Source organism: Cupressus sempervirens, chromosome 1 (genome assembly GCF_028749045.1).
Source record: "Cupressus sempervirens isolate cs-2001-9-10 chromosome 1, ASM2874904v1, whole genome shotgun sequence".
Classification (NCBI taxonomy): Eukaryota; Viridiplantae; Streptophyta; class Pinopsida; order Cupressales; family Cupressaceae; genus Cupressus; species Cupressus sempervirens.
This window is the reverse complement of record NC_143118.1, coordinates 13,703,934-13,719,506: the sequence shown is the minus strand read 5'-3', so window position 1 is coordinate 13,719,506 and position 15,573 is coordinate 13,703,934. Positions and strand designations below refer to the sequence as shown.

The 15,573-nt window shown below is 37.2% G+C and overlaps 1 protein-coding gene across 2 annotated transcripts in view; it reads right to left on the bottom strand.

Moving 5' to 3' along the window:
* Positions 1-209: 209 nt before the first annotated feature.
* The window catches only part of PAT2 (protein affected trafficking 2), a 194,888-nt gene continuing 179,524 nt past the window's right edge, over positions 210-15,573 (bottom strand). For both annotated transcript variants that reach the window (XM_089815975.1, XM_089815977.1), the window contains 3 exons: positions 2,011-3,275; positions 1,540-1,803; positions 210-1,331 (listed from right to left, as the gene is read on the bottom strand). In XM_089815975.1, the coding sequence (XP_089672101.1) occupies positions 956-1,331; positions 1,540-1,803; positions 2,011-3,275 (1,905 nt within the window). In that variant the 3' untranslated portion in view covers positions 210-955. The remainder of the gene's footprint in view (positions 1,332-1,539; positions 1,804-2,010; positions 3,276-15,573) is intronic.

Sequence of the window (15,573 nt, the reverse complement as noted above, 5' to 3'; positions counted from 1 at the left end):
TGTAGAAATGAATAATAAGTCTTTTACAGAAAACACTTATCTAGAAAAACTAGAAGGGATCCAAACTGCTACTTATGTTAGCTATTTCAGTTGGGGAACCTATTTCAAAATACTTGTAGAAACATAATGCAAAACCCAATTACTTTCCTCTGTTCCATGTTTCAAGTCTACAAGTGATTCCAATAGGTGAGATATTTGGATCATGCATCTGTCAAGCTAATCAAGCGCTAAGTTGAAATTGAGATATAAAATGAGTACATCCTTTGATTGGAAGAAGCTGATATCAACCCCTCAAAAATTTTAAAAACATGATCAATATTGATTAAATTCAAAACGATGAGAGCATCTTCTTCTGGGCACAACATCTCTCACTCCCAGTGGATAAAACATAAGAAATCAACAAAAACAGGCCCTTCTCCTTTTGTGAATTTAAAGTGGAAAATGTTTAATGATACTGAAAGAATGAATCTAGAGAATGGGGACAGTATCACCATCGCATCTCTGATATCCACTATCGAATGATTGATTGCTCAGAAACGTTTATGCTTACACATCTTTATCATGCAATGCTTTATCATTGGCTTTAACTTCCACTAAGAACTTGAACCAACTTCTTCAAAAGATTTAACCCAAAAAATGTGTCCTCACAGTTGATTTTGATAAAGACAGGCACTTCAAATTCACTGTGACATGCAACCACCGTAACCATGATCAAACAAGGCATGCATTTTAATAAGGTTTCACTATTGAAACTAGGCACAAATCTTCAATATCTCCATTCCAGTTATAATCATCTCTGAATGATGTTAAAATTGGGATTGTTACGGATACAGCTGAGGCATAAACTCGACTGTGTATGTCCCCATCCCATCTCTGATATCTACTATTGAATGATAAATTGCTCAGAAACGTTTATGCTTACTCATCTTTATCATACAATGCTTTATCATTGGTTTTAACTTCCACTAAGAACTTCAACCAACTTCTTCAAAAGATTTAATCCAAAAACTGTGTCCTCACAGTTGATTTTGACTAAGACAGGCAGTTCAAATTCACTGCGACATCCAACCACTGTAACCGTGATCAAACAAGGCATGCATTTTAATAAGGTTTTACCACTGAACCTAAGGCACAAACCTTCAATATCTCCATTCAAGTTAGAATCATCTCTGAATGATGTAAAAATTGGGATTGTTACAGATACAACTGAGGCATGAACTCGACTGAGCATCCTAGATGCAATATTCTGAGCAACTACAATTAGTTTATCATGCTGAAGCTGGAAATCATTTACACTGGAGAACTTTTCAAGATGTTCTCTGAAAATGCACCTGCAATAAAACATGCATTCTTAGAAAATTCTGTAGCCATAAATCACTATTTTCCCTGATTTAAATAAATTGGTGTATTCAAGTATAATTAAATATCAAAGGCTACTGTCAATGAGACAGCTTTGAGCAGGGGACCTAATTGTATCATAACATTAGTGGTATGAAAATCCATAGAGAAATTAACTTTTTAAGACAATGTTGATCTCACCTCTGAGAATATTCAAGCATGCCTGACATTTGAGATTCTTTAGCTGTAAATTCAATCAAATTCATAGAGAGTGGTCTCAACAAGGCCCCTATTTCAGGCATCAATCTAACAGAATAGCATTTGTTGTTGCAATGGATTCCCAACTTCAGTGGTGTTAGCTGACGAAAACAGACATAAATGTCTCTTTCTGTTGTTTCCCCTGGGTCAAGACAGGGAATTTCTTGAGTGGGAATAACAGTTGGTGAATCAGACGACACTGCTGTCCTGAAATTTTCAGCTACCCCATTTTAGCTTCAGTTCATATGAAGAATATTGCATATTCAAAAAACAAAGAAAAAAGGACTGAGGTTAAACACATTTATGTGGGCATATCAACACATTGGCATATATTCACAAACAAAATCAAATACAAAATTGTGAACTATCAGGTTTGAGAGTATCTTCAGGCAGACATCAAGGCTAAAACCTTACCTCCCATGTACTTGTGTTGGTGGCTCGGGTTCCAAAGGTGACGCTATTGAACCATCAGCTCTGACAATAATCTTAGAAAATGCTACCAACGAACGATTTTCAAAGAAAAGATGAACGCATATACTTTCTGATGAATAGATTGAGTATTCTGTAGAGAAAGCATACATTACATTCATACCATCGCCATTTGTAAAATCTAGAAGTGTATACTTCCTTGGTTCTGCTGCAATAGCTCCTATAGACAAGCTGGCATAACCTGATGGTACAGATTCTTCTGTATTCAAAATTGGCTCAGAGATTGGAACTTCTGGTCCCAACCATGATTCAAGGGCATCTTCACTCATTAACTGTTGACAATCAGAACCTACAGGTACAGAAGAATCATCTTCAACTGTTTCCTTCTCATGTTCACTATCTGATAAGAGAATCAGAGGTTCTGTTGTATGTCTTTCATTAACCTCTTTGCTTTTGCTTTTTATGTTTCTAATCTTTTTAGTATTTGAATCTAAAATTCTTGACTTCAAGGACTTTTTAGTCGAACTGCTTGAAGCTTTCCACCTATCTTTTGGTTTGGTTTCAAAATCTGAGATTTCACTATTAATTGATTGATCATTTTCTGGGTCTGATACACTTATGTGACTCTGTGAACTCCCTTCACTGAAGGATCTATCAGTGGATGAATAAATGCCATCAGTTGCATCACCAGAACTCTCATGATCATCAACCCTAGTCTTGCTTCTTGATTCAACAGGTTGACAAACCTCTGCACCAGGAGGGATGTAAGTCTGAGACAGGCTCAATGGTTTTGGCAAAGGCCTATAACCTGGAGCTGTGTGTTGGACAATGTGTGAAAGGGAACCAGGCAAGAAGAGTCTTTGTTTTCTTGTTGAATGCAAGACTGGATCTAATTTTGGAGAAAATATATATTTTGCAATTGCCGAAGCCAAGTTTCCATTGGTGTCATGCTGTTGAACAAATGTCTTCCCAAATACATGCCTTTCAGAATTGCCTTCAGACCTTTCTGATTCAACACTACTGCACAGAGGTAAATCAGCTAATGAAATTATTTGTTCAACAGAAAAACTCTGTGATGCTTCATTTCCTCCATCTAGACCAATGCCACAAAAGGAATATGCCAGAAGCTGCTTCAGCATACGTGCTCGGTCCCGAACATCATAGCTCAAGTCACACCTACCCAGATCAAGTACATAGTTCACCACCAATGATATAGCTCTCTTACAAGAAGCTTCACAATGCAAAATCACCTGCATATAAACTCTATATTTATGGAGCATTCTATAGAAACACTACTGCTAAAATGAAGTATCCCAGACCTTTAGAAAGCATGAAATAGATATAGTATAAATGAAATTATCTTCAAAATGCACAAGATCAGCAAACATTTGCTCTTACATTCAACTTTCCCAATCTAGATGAGACAATTTTCTAAAGAATTGCTTTGAACAGTCAAAGTTTAATGGATGTATCTGTCATAAATTCCAGATAAACCACTATCTGTGCCACCAAACTAACACAAATTCAAGAAAAAGTTGTCTTCTCTATGCAATGTTAAATTAATTTACTGCAATGGAGGGATGCGGGGAAGTATTCCTCAAATATTTGGAAAATTTATAATAGTAGATTTAAACATTACTTGCTAGTAAGTACAATGTGGTCCACTTCTAACTGTTACATCTAATCATTGAAATTAACTGATAATCCAAAACTCAAACAATAGAATACAAAGATACAGAGATGAAAATCAAAACTTGAGATAGTAAACTCATACCAAAATACTAAATAACAATTGAAAAGTTATATTATATTTACTCGTATATGTCTAGCAAACTCATAAATGACCATGCAAATACCAGATATGAAATTAGCAAAAATTTCCAATCCTAAAGAGAAAATGTATGAGTTCTGCAAATAACACAAGCACATGGACTTGGCTAATCGAATATATCTATGATATGAGAACTGCTCTATGCTCAACTGCAACAAAGAAAATATTATACAAGGCTTAAAACCACAAATCTATTATCATCATCACTCTCAAGATCTTTTGTCTAATCAAATATATTCAGGGGCACCCCAGAAAATCCTAGTTGATCTATAGCTTTCTCATCAACTAATGTGACACCCTCATTATCAAGTTTAAAACATGTGGTAGGTCTTGCAAATAAACTCCAGTCTTCCCATTCTTGAGATGCAAGGCACCATGAACTCCAACAAGCTCCTCCAGCATCTTGAAGTTAAGCTGGTTTCTCTTCAAAGAGTGAATGAAACTATAAGTGGACCAATTCCCCTTGGTTGCAAAGGGAATAGCAGTTTATATGCGCAAGTGAACATCAAATCATCTACATCTAGTTTTTTGTTTGCATGTATAATCTCAATCTGTCATCCAATTTGACTTTTGTGTGAATGGTGCTTTGTTATATATGCTGGGTTTGTTTTAAGGTCTTGTGCTCCGGGGAAACACAGGGATGTGTCCACAGCCCCCAAACCCCCATCCCCGTCCCCGTCCCCTAGGTGTTTTTCGGATAGCAAGATAGCAAGGAGCATCTCCTTCCTGTTCTTGATTCTTGCAAAAGTCCCCAAAATGGCAGGAAACATTCCCTACCATTTGGGGATGGCTAGCCATGCCCTATGGCTGGGACACTCCCAAGCATTAAATTATTTTTTTAAATGAAGTTTTTTCTATTTTTTTATTTTTTTATTTTGTTTGTTTCTATACTTCTGTATGAGAATCAAACATTACATTCAAATTGCAAACGTATATGAATCAAAACAGCTATTTTAATTTCAAACATGAGAATCAAATATAATAATATATTCGATGAAATACACATTTAAAGTTACAAATGTTTAATTTTCTAAGACATGCCAAGTCTGAGTCTCAATACCATGCTTGTAAAGTTTCATTCTTGAGTTTTGGTCCTTAGGATCTTAAAAACTACACTATTTTATTTCTTTGAATGATTGTACTTTATTTTCTCTGAATATGTTTACTATTTGGCACTAGCCATAGTGGCTACCATCGGATGATCATCTTCTGTCAGTGTCTAATAGTGACTCAAATGGTTTTAGGTTTTTGGATATTAATAGCATGAATGCGGCTTAGTTTCATAGACTATTGTACTTTGATGTCTGAGACTTCTGGATAGAGCTTTGAGACTTTTGGAAATTGATAGACCATGGTTATTGAAGTTTGAGACTACTGTTATAATGCTTTATTGAAATTTATTAGCTGTTATACTACTGCTCCCATGATTTATTAACATATTGATATTGCTGTATGTGTGTGTATCTGTATGTTCTATATATGTATGTAATATGTATACATATGCATGCATGTATTTATTTCTATATTGTCGTCCCCTACCATCCCCCCATCCCCATCCCAAAACACCATGGAACATAGAAACATATATGACTTGCTCTATTGTGATTAATGAAAGTGATTAATGAAAGCAACTTCCCAAGACATATTAACTCTGTTTTGCAAACTTTAGAAACTGTTAACAAAGCTTCAGGTCTCCTTGTTGTACATCTTGTCAACAAGAGCACAAAATACGTGACTTACACTCACGATTAATGGAAGCTACTCTCTAAGACCTATCTATATGTAAATTTGAAATTGTGATGAGCTGCACAGTTACATCCCGAAACAAAAGAGCATTTTCTGTAATTTGGCACAGGCATGACCATAAAATCTAAGCTACAATAGATAGAAGGAAGAACCAAGTGTTATACTTTTATTATGTATAATCCTGAAAGGAATGTCTCTATAGAGTGCTCATCAAAACTTCAGGAAAAACAGCAATGTTTTCTACAGAAAAAAACATTGATTTACTCTATAAAGTCTCCTAGTCAGTAGGCTTAATATTGAACAACCAGAAAGGCCCCTAATCAGTTAGAGGCTCAGCCCTTGGTCCTAACATACCCATAGGGAGTGGTTTAAATATTTTGGCGAGAAGGTACATTTTCCATGTGCATTACTTTTGTACAAAGCAGTTTCTTTTCCCTCTTGTGGAAGCTAAACTTTTATACATAGCGATGGATTTTGACTTATGATAGGCAATGGAAAACTCTTTCTAAGCACTTTATTAATGTATGTGGTTCTTCTGAATTCCACTCCAAGTGAAACTAATATATGTTTGTAACTATATTTTGCATTTCTTTGCAACAAGCATAATTTGTAATCACAAAATCACATTTGAATTTCATTTTTTCGGAAACTTGTAAAAAATTGCAAGAAAGTCCGTTTTAATAATATTTAGACTTATCCATAGTGCAAATTGCATTAAGGACCCACTGTTATTTGCTTGGGAATTGTAATTACAACATTCATAGATTTTAAGGGGTTTAAGGCATGATTTGAGAGCCCATTATCTCTTTTTCTCTCAATGTTAGTTGTTAATCATGATAGAACCTAGGCATATTGAGCCCTTCACTGTGCACAATTGTCACAAATAGAAACTAAAAATGCAACAACTACCATCTAAAGAACTATAGAAAACATTGGGTGAACGAACTCTAGAATTCATTGAGGACTGTGGAAATTTACATACAGAAACAAGTTGAAAGAAGCCATGGCATTAATTGGATTGAATGAATCAAATAATTTGTTGTTTCACATTACAAAATGCACTAACCTAGGAACAAATTTGATGTTTTTTTCACAACATTGATGAGTTTCATGTTTTGCAAATTAGAAGTAGATTCGACATCACTCTTCTAAAACAATTTTTCTTCCATTGAAGACTTCCTTCCTAAGTTTAAGTTGTTATTGTCACAATTGAAAGGTTATGGACAAGATTAAATGAACAAACAATGTATCTTCTTGATTTTATCTAAGCTTAAAAGCCCTTCAGATGTTCTTATCTACCCTCTGTTACATCAATGACATAGGGACTAATGTTAAAATGCTTCCTTAGAGTTAATTTTGTGAACACCTTGGTAGGGAACAAGCCAAGCTTCTTCAATTGGATGAACTTCTTAGTTCTGTGAGGCATGCAATATGGCTCATCCATCCAAGGGAAACTATTAGAATAAGTGGTAGCCTAAGACTACTTTGAGTTTTGAATCTTGCTCCAAGCAAAAACAAAACAAACACTCAAAAGTCCACACCTCACTTTAATTAATCTATGTGAATATTCCTTCAAGATAAGGATAGGTGACCATTGTACTTTTTGTACCAAGCTTAAAATTGATGGATCTAGATGGCGGGAAAGGTTATTAGAAGCTTTGAAGGAAGCCATGGAACAATGTGAGATTTCTATCTCCAAGACTTCCATAAGTAAAGAGAAGTTCTTTCCAAAAACAAACATTGAAGGGTTCATGTTTTCGTCATTGAATGCCAGATTCAAGTGCTTATCGTATGACACATTTCCATGATGTAGTTTTTTTCTCTTTCCTACAACAATACATCTAGAAAGTAGTGGGTGACTTTTCACAGATGTCTTAATTTGAGATCAAGCATGCTAGAATGAGCATATGGATGCATATGTGGTGTTCTCTTGTTTTGAGAGATTCTTGCTATCCTTCTTTCCACGAATCAAATTCTCTATTCTAGTGACAAAAAGACAATCGAGTTCACACAACATTATGTAGTTATTTAAGAGCTACATGAGCCTAAGGTTGGTGTTGCTAAAATAAGTATTGATCATGGATCCTTTTGCACATGTTTAATTGTTTGATTCTTCAAGATCATCCATCATTGTGTACACAAACCCTTTGAGCAAGCTTTGGAAAAACATTCGGTCATCTAAATTACAAGTATCTTCAACAATTTAGCACACAAGATATAGTAATTGGTCATCATAGGATTTCATACACTAAGATAATATGTGAAGGTTGTGTACTTGTTAAACATCATCAAGATCCTATCGAAGGGTGTTTCATGACACTTCTCAACACTGAATAAAATACCAAGTATTCTATCCTCTCTTGAACAAGGAAACCTCAAGTGCTAAACAATATGACAAAGTTTGATGAAAGAAGGCAACCTCAATGCTTACACTATGAACTAGCGAGTGTGTTGGATATAACTCAATGAATTGATATGATATTGTTTGTAACACACAAAGGGAGTTACATTATTTTGACTTTGTATTGGACTCAGTAAATGGATATGTCGTTGCTAGTAGCACACAAAGGGACTTATTATTTTTTCTATCAACTCTTCTCCCCTCAAAGTGGTGAAAATTGAATACTGACTTTGAACTTCAAATAAAAACAATAAGAGAAAGGGTTTACGGAAATCTAATCTAATTCTACAAACAATGGTCCATGGATGATGCTTAGATAAACTAATACCTTAAACCTAGCTTTGCTTTGCCATAAGGAAACAACTTCATAAAACTTGGCACAATCGCCAAAGATAACAAAAGATTTTCCTATAGCAAACATTCATCCAAACGCCTAGTATTGGTGCAATTTAAATGAACATCCACAATTGAAACTAGTGCTCAAGTGGGTTCAGACTAACCATGCACTATAATTTGCAAACAACAAAATACAAATGGCATGAACCAAGGAACTTACCATGTCTTTGTATTTCTATAATAGAATCAATGAGCTTAAGCTAAATATTGAGAAATAGAAATAGTGCAAAATGTTGAGACACCACATAAAGATCTGTCACAACTTCAATGAAAATTGTATACTACTACAACATAATCTTTGCAACAAGCTTTGATCTTCTCCTATGTGCTTGCTCCTATAAATCATAAATTTATAAATGAGAAAGCCAAGCCTTTTACATGCTTCTCAATTACAATGAAGGGCCAAGATTTGATTTTAAGTCAACGACCAAGATAATTAGAAGGAAAACTAATTGGTGTTAATTACAACCACTACTCACAAACATTTAATGTCATCCAATGAGATAATTACAAATCTTTAAGTACACATCCTTTCAAGGATGAACCAATGAGAAAATTCATCATTGTACTACATTAAACATTTTCAACATGTGCACCAATGCATGAGTCTAATTTGATGAGCTTGGATATATCAATTTGGAATTGCTTGATTGGTTGCAGATGACTGGGTGCCACCTTAGCATGTTCAGTTCTCAAAGTTTTTTCCTTATTTCTTTATCTTGGTTTCAACTCCACTTCTTTATCATCGTAAAGAAGTTTCTACAATTCTAACAGTATCTCTGGATACTAAACATTTTCAAGCCCTTTGATTAATTGTGATGGCTCATATTCCCAAATCACTTCATCTTGACGAGTGTTCTTTGTCCATCGTTTTAGAAATATTTTCCTTGGAATTGTTCTTGAAATTGCTCTCCTAATATCTTGACCCTCTTGTACTAGTTAGGTCCTCCATGTTGATCTTGGATTTTCAAAGGGAATCCAAGATGACATTCCTTAGTTGTACAATTATCCTTCTATATATAACCTGCATTCCTCATCGAAATGTACTTCTTGTTCCTCTTTTCCTCAACTTGCTTTGAATCCTCTAAGTCACCTTCTTAATGTGTTCATCTCTTCCTTCCTATGCTCCACGGAGTTTTGGAATGTGGACAGTTTAGTGGAGGGGGCGTGTTTCCAGAATAGATATGTTTTAGGGCCAATTTTTAGGGGACAATAGAGGATGACTACAATAGATATATATATATATATATATATATATAGAGAGAGAGAGAGAGAGAGAGATTTCATATGCATATAATTGTAGAAGTTGTGAAAACCAACTTCATAGATTGTCAAAATAACCTGCATGCAAATAACTTGCTGAAGAGAAATCAGAAAACGAAGGAAAAAGCGGAGCCTGGAAAAACTCAACAAGATGAGAGAAAAATTGTCTATCAAGATTGATTGAATGAATGCTTGAAAAAAGAATTACAAGAGTTCAACCTTAAAGGTGAACGAAAGCCCTAAAGCCTAAAAAAGCTAGGTTGCACAATATAATTAATAAAATATTAATTATATGCACCTACAAGATAGCTTAAGCAAGCTAGAGTAATAGGCAACTTATTTAATTAAATCAAAGTGATTTAATTAATAAGTATAAACAATTAATTACTTTAACACCCCCCCTTAAGCGAAGCTCAGGAGGTAAGATAACCTAGCACAACTATGAAAGTAGGATAAAATGGGTCCCGACAACAAGGCCTGATCAAGTACCCAATCACAACAAGGAAATCTCTGTAAACCGGAGACAAAGGAGAAAACCCAGTGGGAAAAACTCCTCTCCAAAAAGAGATAGCAAAGAATGTTCCAAAAGATAGGAACAAAGAGAAGATCATGAAGAAAACCATTGAAGCAGAAGAAGCCGCAAACTCTGTCAAAAAGAAACTACTGATCTGAAGATCCTCCACGGAAATAGAAGACACGAACTGAGAGTGTCTATATGGTAGGTGATCCATCTCACCGAAATGCATAGGTAGCCAGCCACTACAATCGCCTGGTATAAAGGATCAAATACTGAATACATAGCTCACTCCAACGAACCATCGAACCAAAGAAGCATTAAAACCAACAATATAACCCCCCCTTAATGCAGACAGGGTGAGGTGACAGGCAACTAAAAAGATGGGCCAAAAATATCCTACAACACAAGAACCAAACACATCGAGAGTGAGGTACAAACACCTATAAAGGCATGTGTCACCAACACTGCATGAGGCAAAAAGAGGAAGAGGGCAAAAAACCAGCAAACAACTATCCCCCACCATGGCACTTTAAAAAATAATGCGAGTACAACAAACCACAATGATGAAAAGGATCCTGAAATGCAAAAGTGGCACTTTATCTCAGTGCATTTGCATAAGGATGCTTACAATGAATATCAACAATGATCAAAACTGAAAAAAGCTGATACAAAAGATAGTACAGCCCAAAAGAAGAGATCTCATGCCAAGAAAACGATCCCCGGACCTAAAATACCCAAGATATCCATCATAGAGCAAAAACACCAAAAACGTGATAGAAAGAGCATGGGGCAGAATCTGGAAGAAATTACATCATTTCTGAAAAGTAGACAGAACCAGCTTTCCAAAAATATCACGTTTTCAAAAAACGGAGATGGGACGCACAAGAAATGCTCGCCGGAGTCAAAAACAGAACTTCGGACTTCAACTGCAAAAGCAGGAAGCTAAACTGCATCAAAACCAAAAAACTCCTACACCACTGTCTTCGTCTCGGAACCATCTTTCCGGCGCTTCTTTCGGATCGGAAAAAGACCTCCGTATGCTCAAGATATGGCCAAAAAACCGCGAGTAGGTCAAAAAGACCTTGAAGGAGAGGCAGGTAGGTGCTGATGCAGTGCTGACATCATGCTGACATCAGCATGATAGGGGCCTAAAATTGATGACTTGGAGGCTATCGAGGCAAAAAAAAGACTACCATGTGGCAATGCCACGTGGCACACCCGTGGCAGTACGGCGGCTGACGTGTCAGGTGACGTGGCAAAGTGCCAATGTGGCACCCCTGCCATGTATCACCTACAGGTTGCTCCAACTGTGCAGAGTCTTCCACGTAGGCTGCTGAGCAGGCGGGGCTGCGAACGAGCGGCGGCCACTGGCAGCAGTGGCCGCAGTGGTGGTAGACGCCGGTGACGCCCCCTAGAAGGTGGAGGGCCAGTGTCGCTTCGGTGGCGCTTCGGCAGCAGCGGCGGGTGGGTCGATCGCAGGTGGCACGCGGGTGGCCGCTTGGTGGCCGCTCGGCGGAGCAGCCCAAAGGGCAGTTTTTTTAAATTTTGTTTGAAAAAAATTTGCAATAAATGCAAAAAAGTCGTCCATACGACCTCCCGGGGGGCAAAAAAAATTTTGCCTGATGCTACAAAAGCCAAAAAAGACAAATTTTATATGGATCCTGACTATAAATGGCCTTTCGGATCCAATGGCAACGTCCGTTTGGGCCCAAAGTGCTCTGAAAAATCGCTCTTCCTCCCGATTGAAGAAAAAACCTCAAAAAAGCTGGGGTTTCTAACTCCAAATCACGGCTTCAAAAATCTTTCGAACAAGAAGCAGCAGGGCGGCTCTAATACCATGTAGAAGTTGTGAAAACCAACTTCACAAATTGCCAAAATCACCTAGATGCAAATAACCTGCTGAAGAGAAACCAAAAAACGGAGGAAAAAGCGAAGCCTGGAAAAACTCAACAAGATGAGAGAAAAACTGTCTATCAAGATTGATTGAATGAATGCTTGAAAAAAGAATTACAAGAGTTCAACCTTAAAGGTGAACAAAAGCCCTAAAGCCTAAAAAAGCTAGGTTACACAATATAATTAATAAAATATTAATTATATGCACCTATAAGATAGCTTAAGCAAACTAGAGTAATAGGCAACTTATTTAATTAAATCAAAGCGATTTAATTAATAAGTATAAACAATTAATTACTCTAACAATAATAACACTAATAAACAATTCGCCATAGAGATTTTAGAGCATTAATACATGGATATTTAACAAAATTCAAATGCTTCTATTGTTAAAATATGGCATACATATAGAAGAAATGCCCAAAGGCTCCAAGTTTCATACATGAAATGCAATTAAAAATTGAAATGTAAACAATAGAAATACTGTAACTAAACTACTAAACAATAAACATAGAAGTCTAACTCCATACTCAATTGTTCATAATAATCATAATGTCAAGATATAAGCAAATATTGTTGAACACAAACTGAATGCTAAGAGGGGGGTTGAATTAGTATAAACCAAAAATCCACTCAAGTAATCACAACTCCCTTGAATAGTCACCACATAAAAAAAATGCAAATAATGAACACAACAACACATGAACACCAAGATTGTTATACATAAAAAATCCAAATTGGGAAAACCTACAGTGAGCACTTGCCCACAAAGATAAATCATTGATTTATAGTCCGATTACAAGATAGTAGGAGCTCACTTCTCTATACTTGTAACAGAGGTCATTGCCAAAGTATCAAGATACAAGAAAGAACTTGTACACCCAAGACACCTTGTCTTAGGGACAAGGTACATAAAACCCTTCTCAAAAGATAAGTTCTACTAAAAAATGCAGCAGTGTTTCACGACTCTGTCAACCTCAACAAAAAATTGTCTCTGTCTTTACTTATTTGCTACCACATAATCTGAACACTGCTCTTTTGAAACTCTACTTATAGATCTTCACTACTTTGCCCACGACTCTCTTACCTTTTTCCAAAGCACAAACTGTACTTATACAATGTCATGTCCCCTATTTTTCTAATAAAATTCAATAATATAATAAGTTAAAGAAATAATTAATTTTATAATCTTAAAAGAGAACATAATATTATAATAATTATGTTGATCATAATATTATAATATGATGGTAACAAGAAAACATAATATGATAATAATATTATAATATTATTATTATTAAATATATTATAATAATAGTATAATATAACAAGAAGGAATATTTTAATAAAGGATGATTATAATAAAATATAATACTATTAAAAGGTAATATAAGATAATGTCAAACAAACCTTATTAATCAAAGGTAAAATATGATTTTTTTTTTTTTGATGAATAGTCCTTTTCTATTAATAAAATATACTAAGAATACAATTCACAAAAAAGGGGCCGAGGGATACAAGATCACCCCGCGAAAGAGTTCACATGGCCGAAGCCGAACTTAACAACACGGCCTCAGCCAGAAACAGCAACTATTTATGAAATAAAAAAACAAAATAAACCACCTCAAGCTGCCAAGGCAGGGCCAGCCGAAGGAGGAGGATCATCTCTATCAAGAAATCCCCACGTATCAATGGGATTGTGGGGCAGACTGGGAACAGTCCAGCCGTCATCAGCAGCAACAAGATCAGGGGCAGCCTCTGCTTCCTTAACCTTTGGCCACAGACGAGAAATCGCCAAAGCCAGGCGAGGAAATTTCCCAAAATGCGCTCGTCGAGGCCCAGGAGGCAGCGCTGGGTACCAGCCAAAACCACCGCGGGGTGGGGAAGCAGAGCAACGCCTCCATCCACCATCACCACCACTGGGAGAGCGATGGTGGGAAGCTTGGGAGCACGGCGTGTGTGAGTGGCGGCCTGAGGAGTGGCGGTGAGAACAACGGCCACAAGGCATAGAGGCATCAACCGAGGCATCCAGAGGCACTCTGGCAATGGTACCAAGAGCATTGCCCCAATGATTTAACAATTCCTGTAAGTGAGCAACTTCTAGGGCAACTTTATTAGTTTGCACCTGGATCTGCATAATCACATTGTTACAAATGCATGCTTTAGTGTACATAGCAATGTTAACATCCAAAAAGCTATGAGCGAACAGAACAACATTCCTATCTTTCCATAGGGAAAACAAAATTTCCATCCTAAAGGTATGCCAAATCTGAGTGAATTTCCAAGCAATTCTAAGGGAATCACCCAATAGGATTATGTGCCATGAAAATGGTTTGGGCCTAAAAGGCTTGAAAAAATCATGAATCCAGTGCCAATAATTTTGAGCACGCTTACAAAACCAGAAAATATGCAAAAAGGACTCAGGTTGACCACAGAAGGGGCATCTGGGATCAAGAACCCCAATGTGCTTGAGCTGAGGCCCCAGGGGAAGACCTTGGAAGGCAAGGCACCAAGCAAAGTAGGCAATCTTGGGTTCTGTAATAGCACTCCAAATGGTGTCAAAACGTTTTCTCCATTGAGAGAGCGAAGATTGCAAATGCCACCGCTAGTTAAGCGTGTCAACCATCGAAAGATGAGGCGAGAGCCATCAGTACCCCGTACTGGGCTTATAATTGGCAAATGGAGTGGCAGGATACCACTTCCAATCATGCCACCAAGGCCGACCAGACTGAATCCCCACCTTATGAACTAGGTGCACAGGGATGGAAGACAACAGAAGGTCAAAAGTTTGTTGATCCGTACTGACAAGGCGGTACTGAACTTGCATATCTTCCCATGACCTGCAACTCATGGTGACTCTTGAAAAGAGATCCTTAGGAGTGCGGATGCCACGTTTGAAAAAATGCAGAGCACTGGCACCTTGAATCTTGGCAAGAGGAGTACCCTACATAGCAAACAAGGGAGACCACCAAATGTTCTATTGATTCAAGCAAAGCCCATTGCGAAACTCATCTCTAGCCCAACAAAGCCACGGCTTAAGAGCTTCCCAGGCTTTCCAGATACTCTTAATAATAAATGAGCCCTGAATGGCCACTGGTTCACGCATGATGAGAAGGGTTTGAAAACCAATCCCCTTCCACGCAAGCATGTTAACAGGGAAGCCAGAAGAAATGCAGTGCCTTACCAGAATCTTCCACGCTTCGTCCCAAAGATAGCTCGGATAATCCATTTGGCATAGAGAGCAAGGCCTTGTTTCCAAGTGGAAAGCAGGCCAAGACCACCAGACTCCCTTGGGAGACAACAAAAATCCCAAGCAATTCTGTGAAAACCATGATGGTCAAAATCTCTGAGCAAACGTTCCAGCTTGAGATAGGAAGCTTTGGATGGCGCCCAACAGGAAGAATAGTAGACATGGGTGGCAACCAGAATCTTAGAACAAATTTGGAATTTACCAGCAAGAGAAAGCGGCTTGGTGATCTAATAGTCGAGCTTTTGCTAATCTTG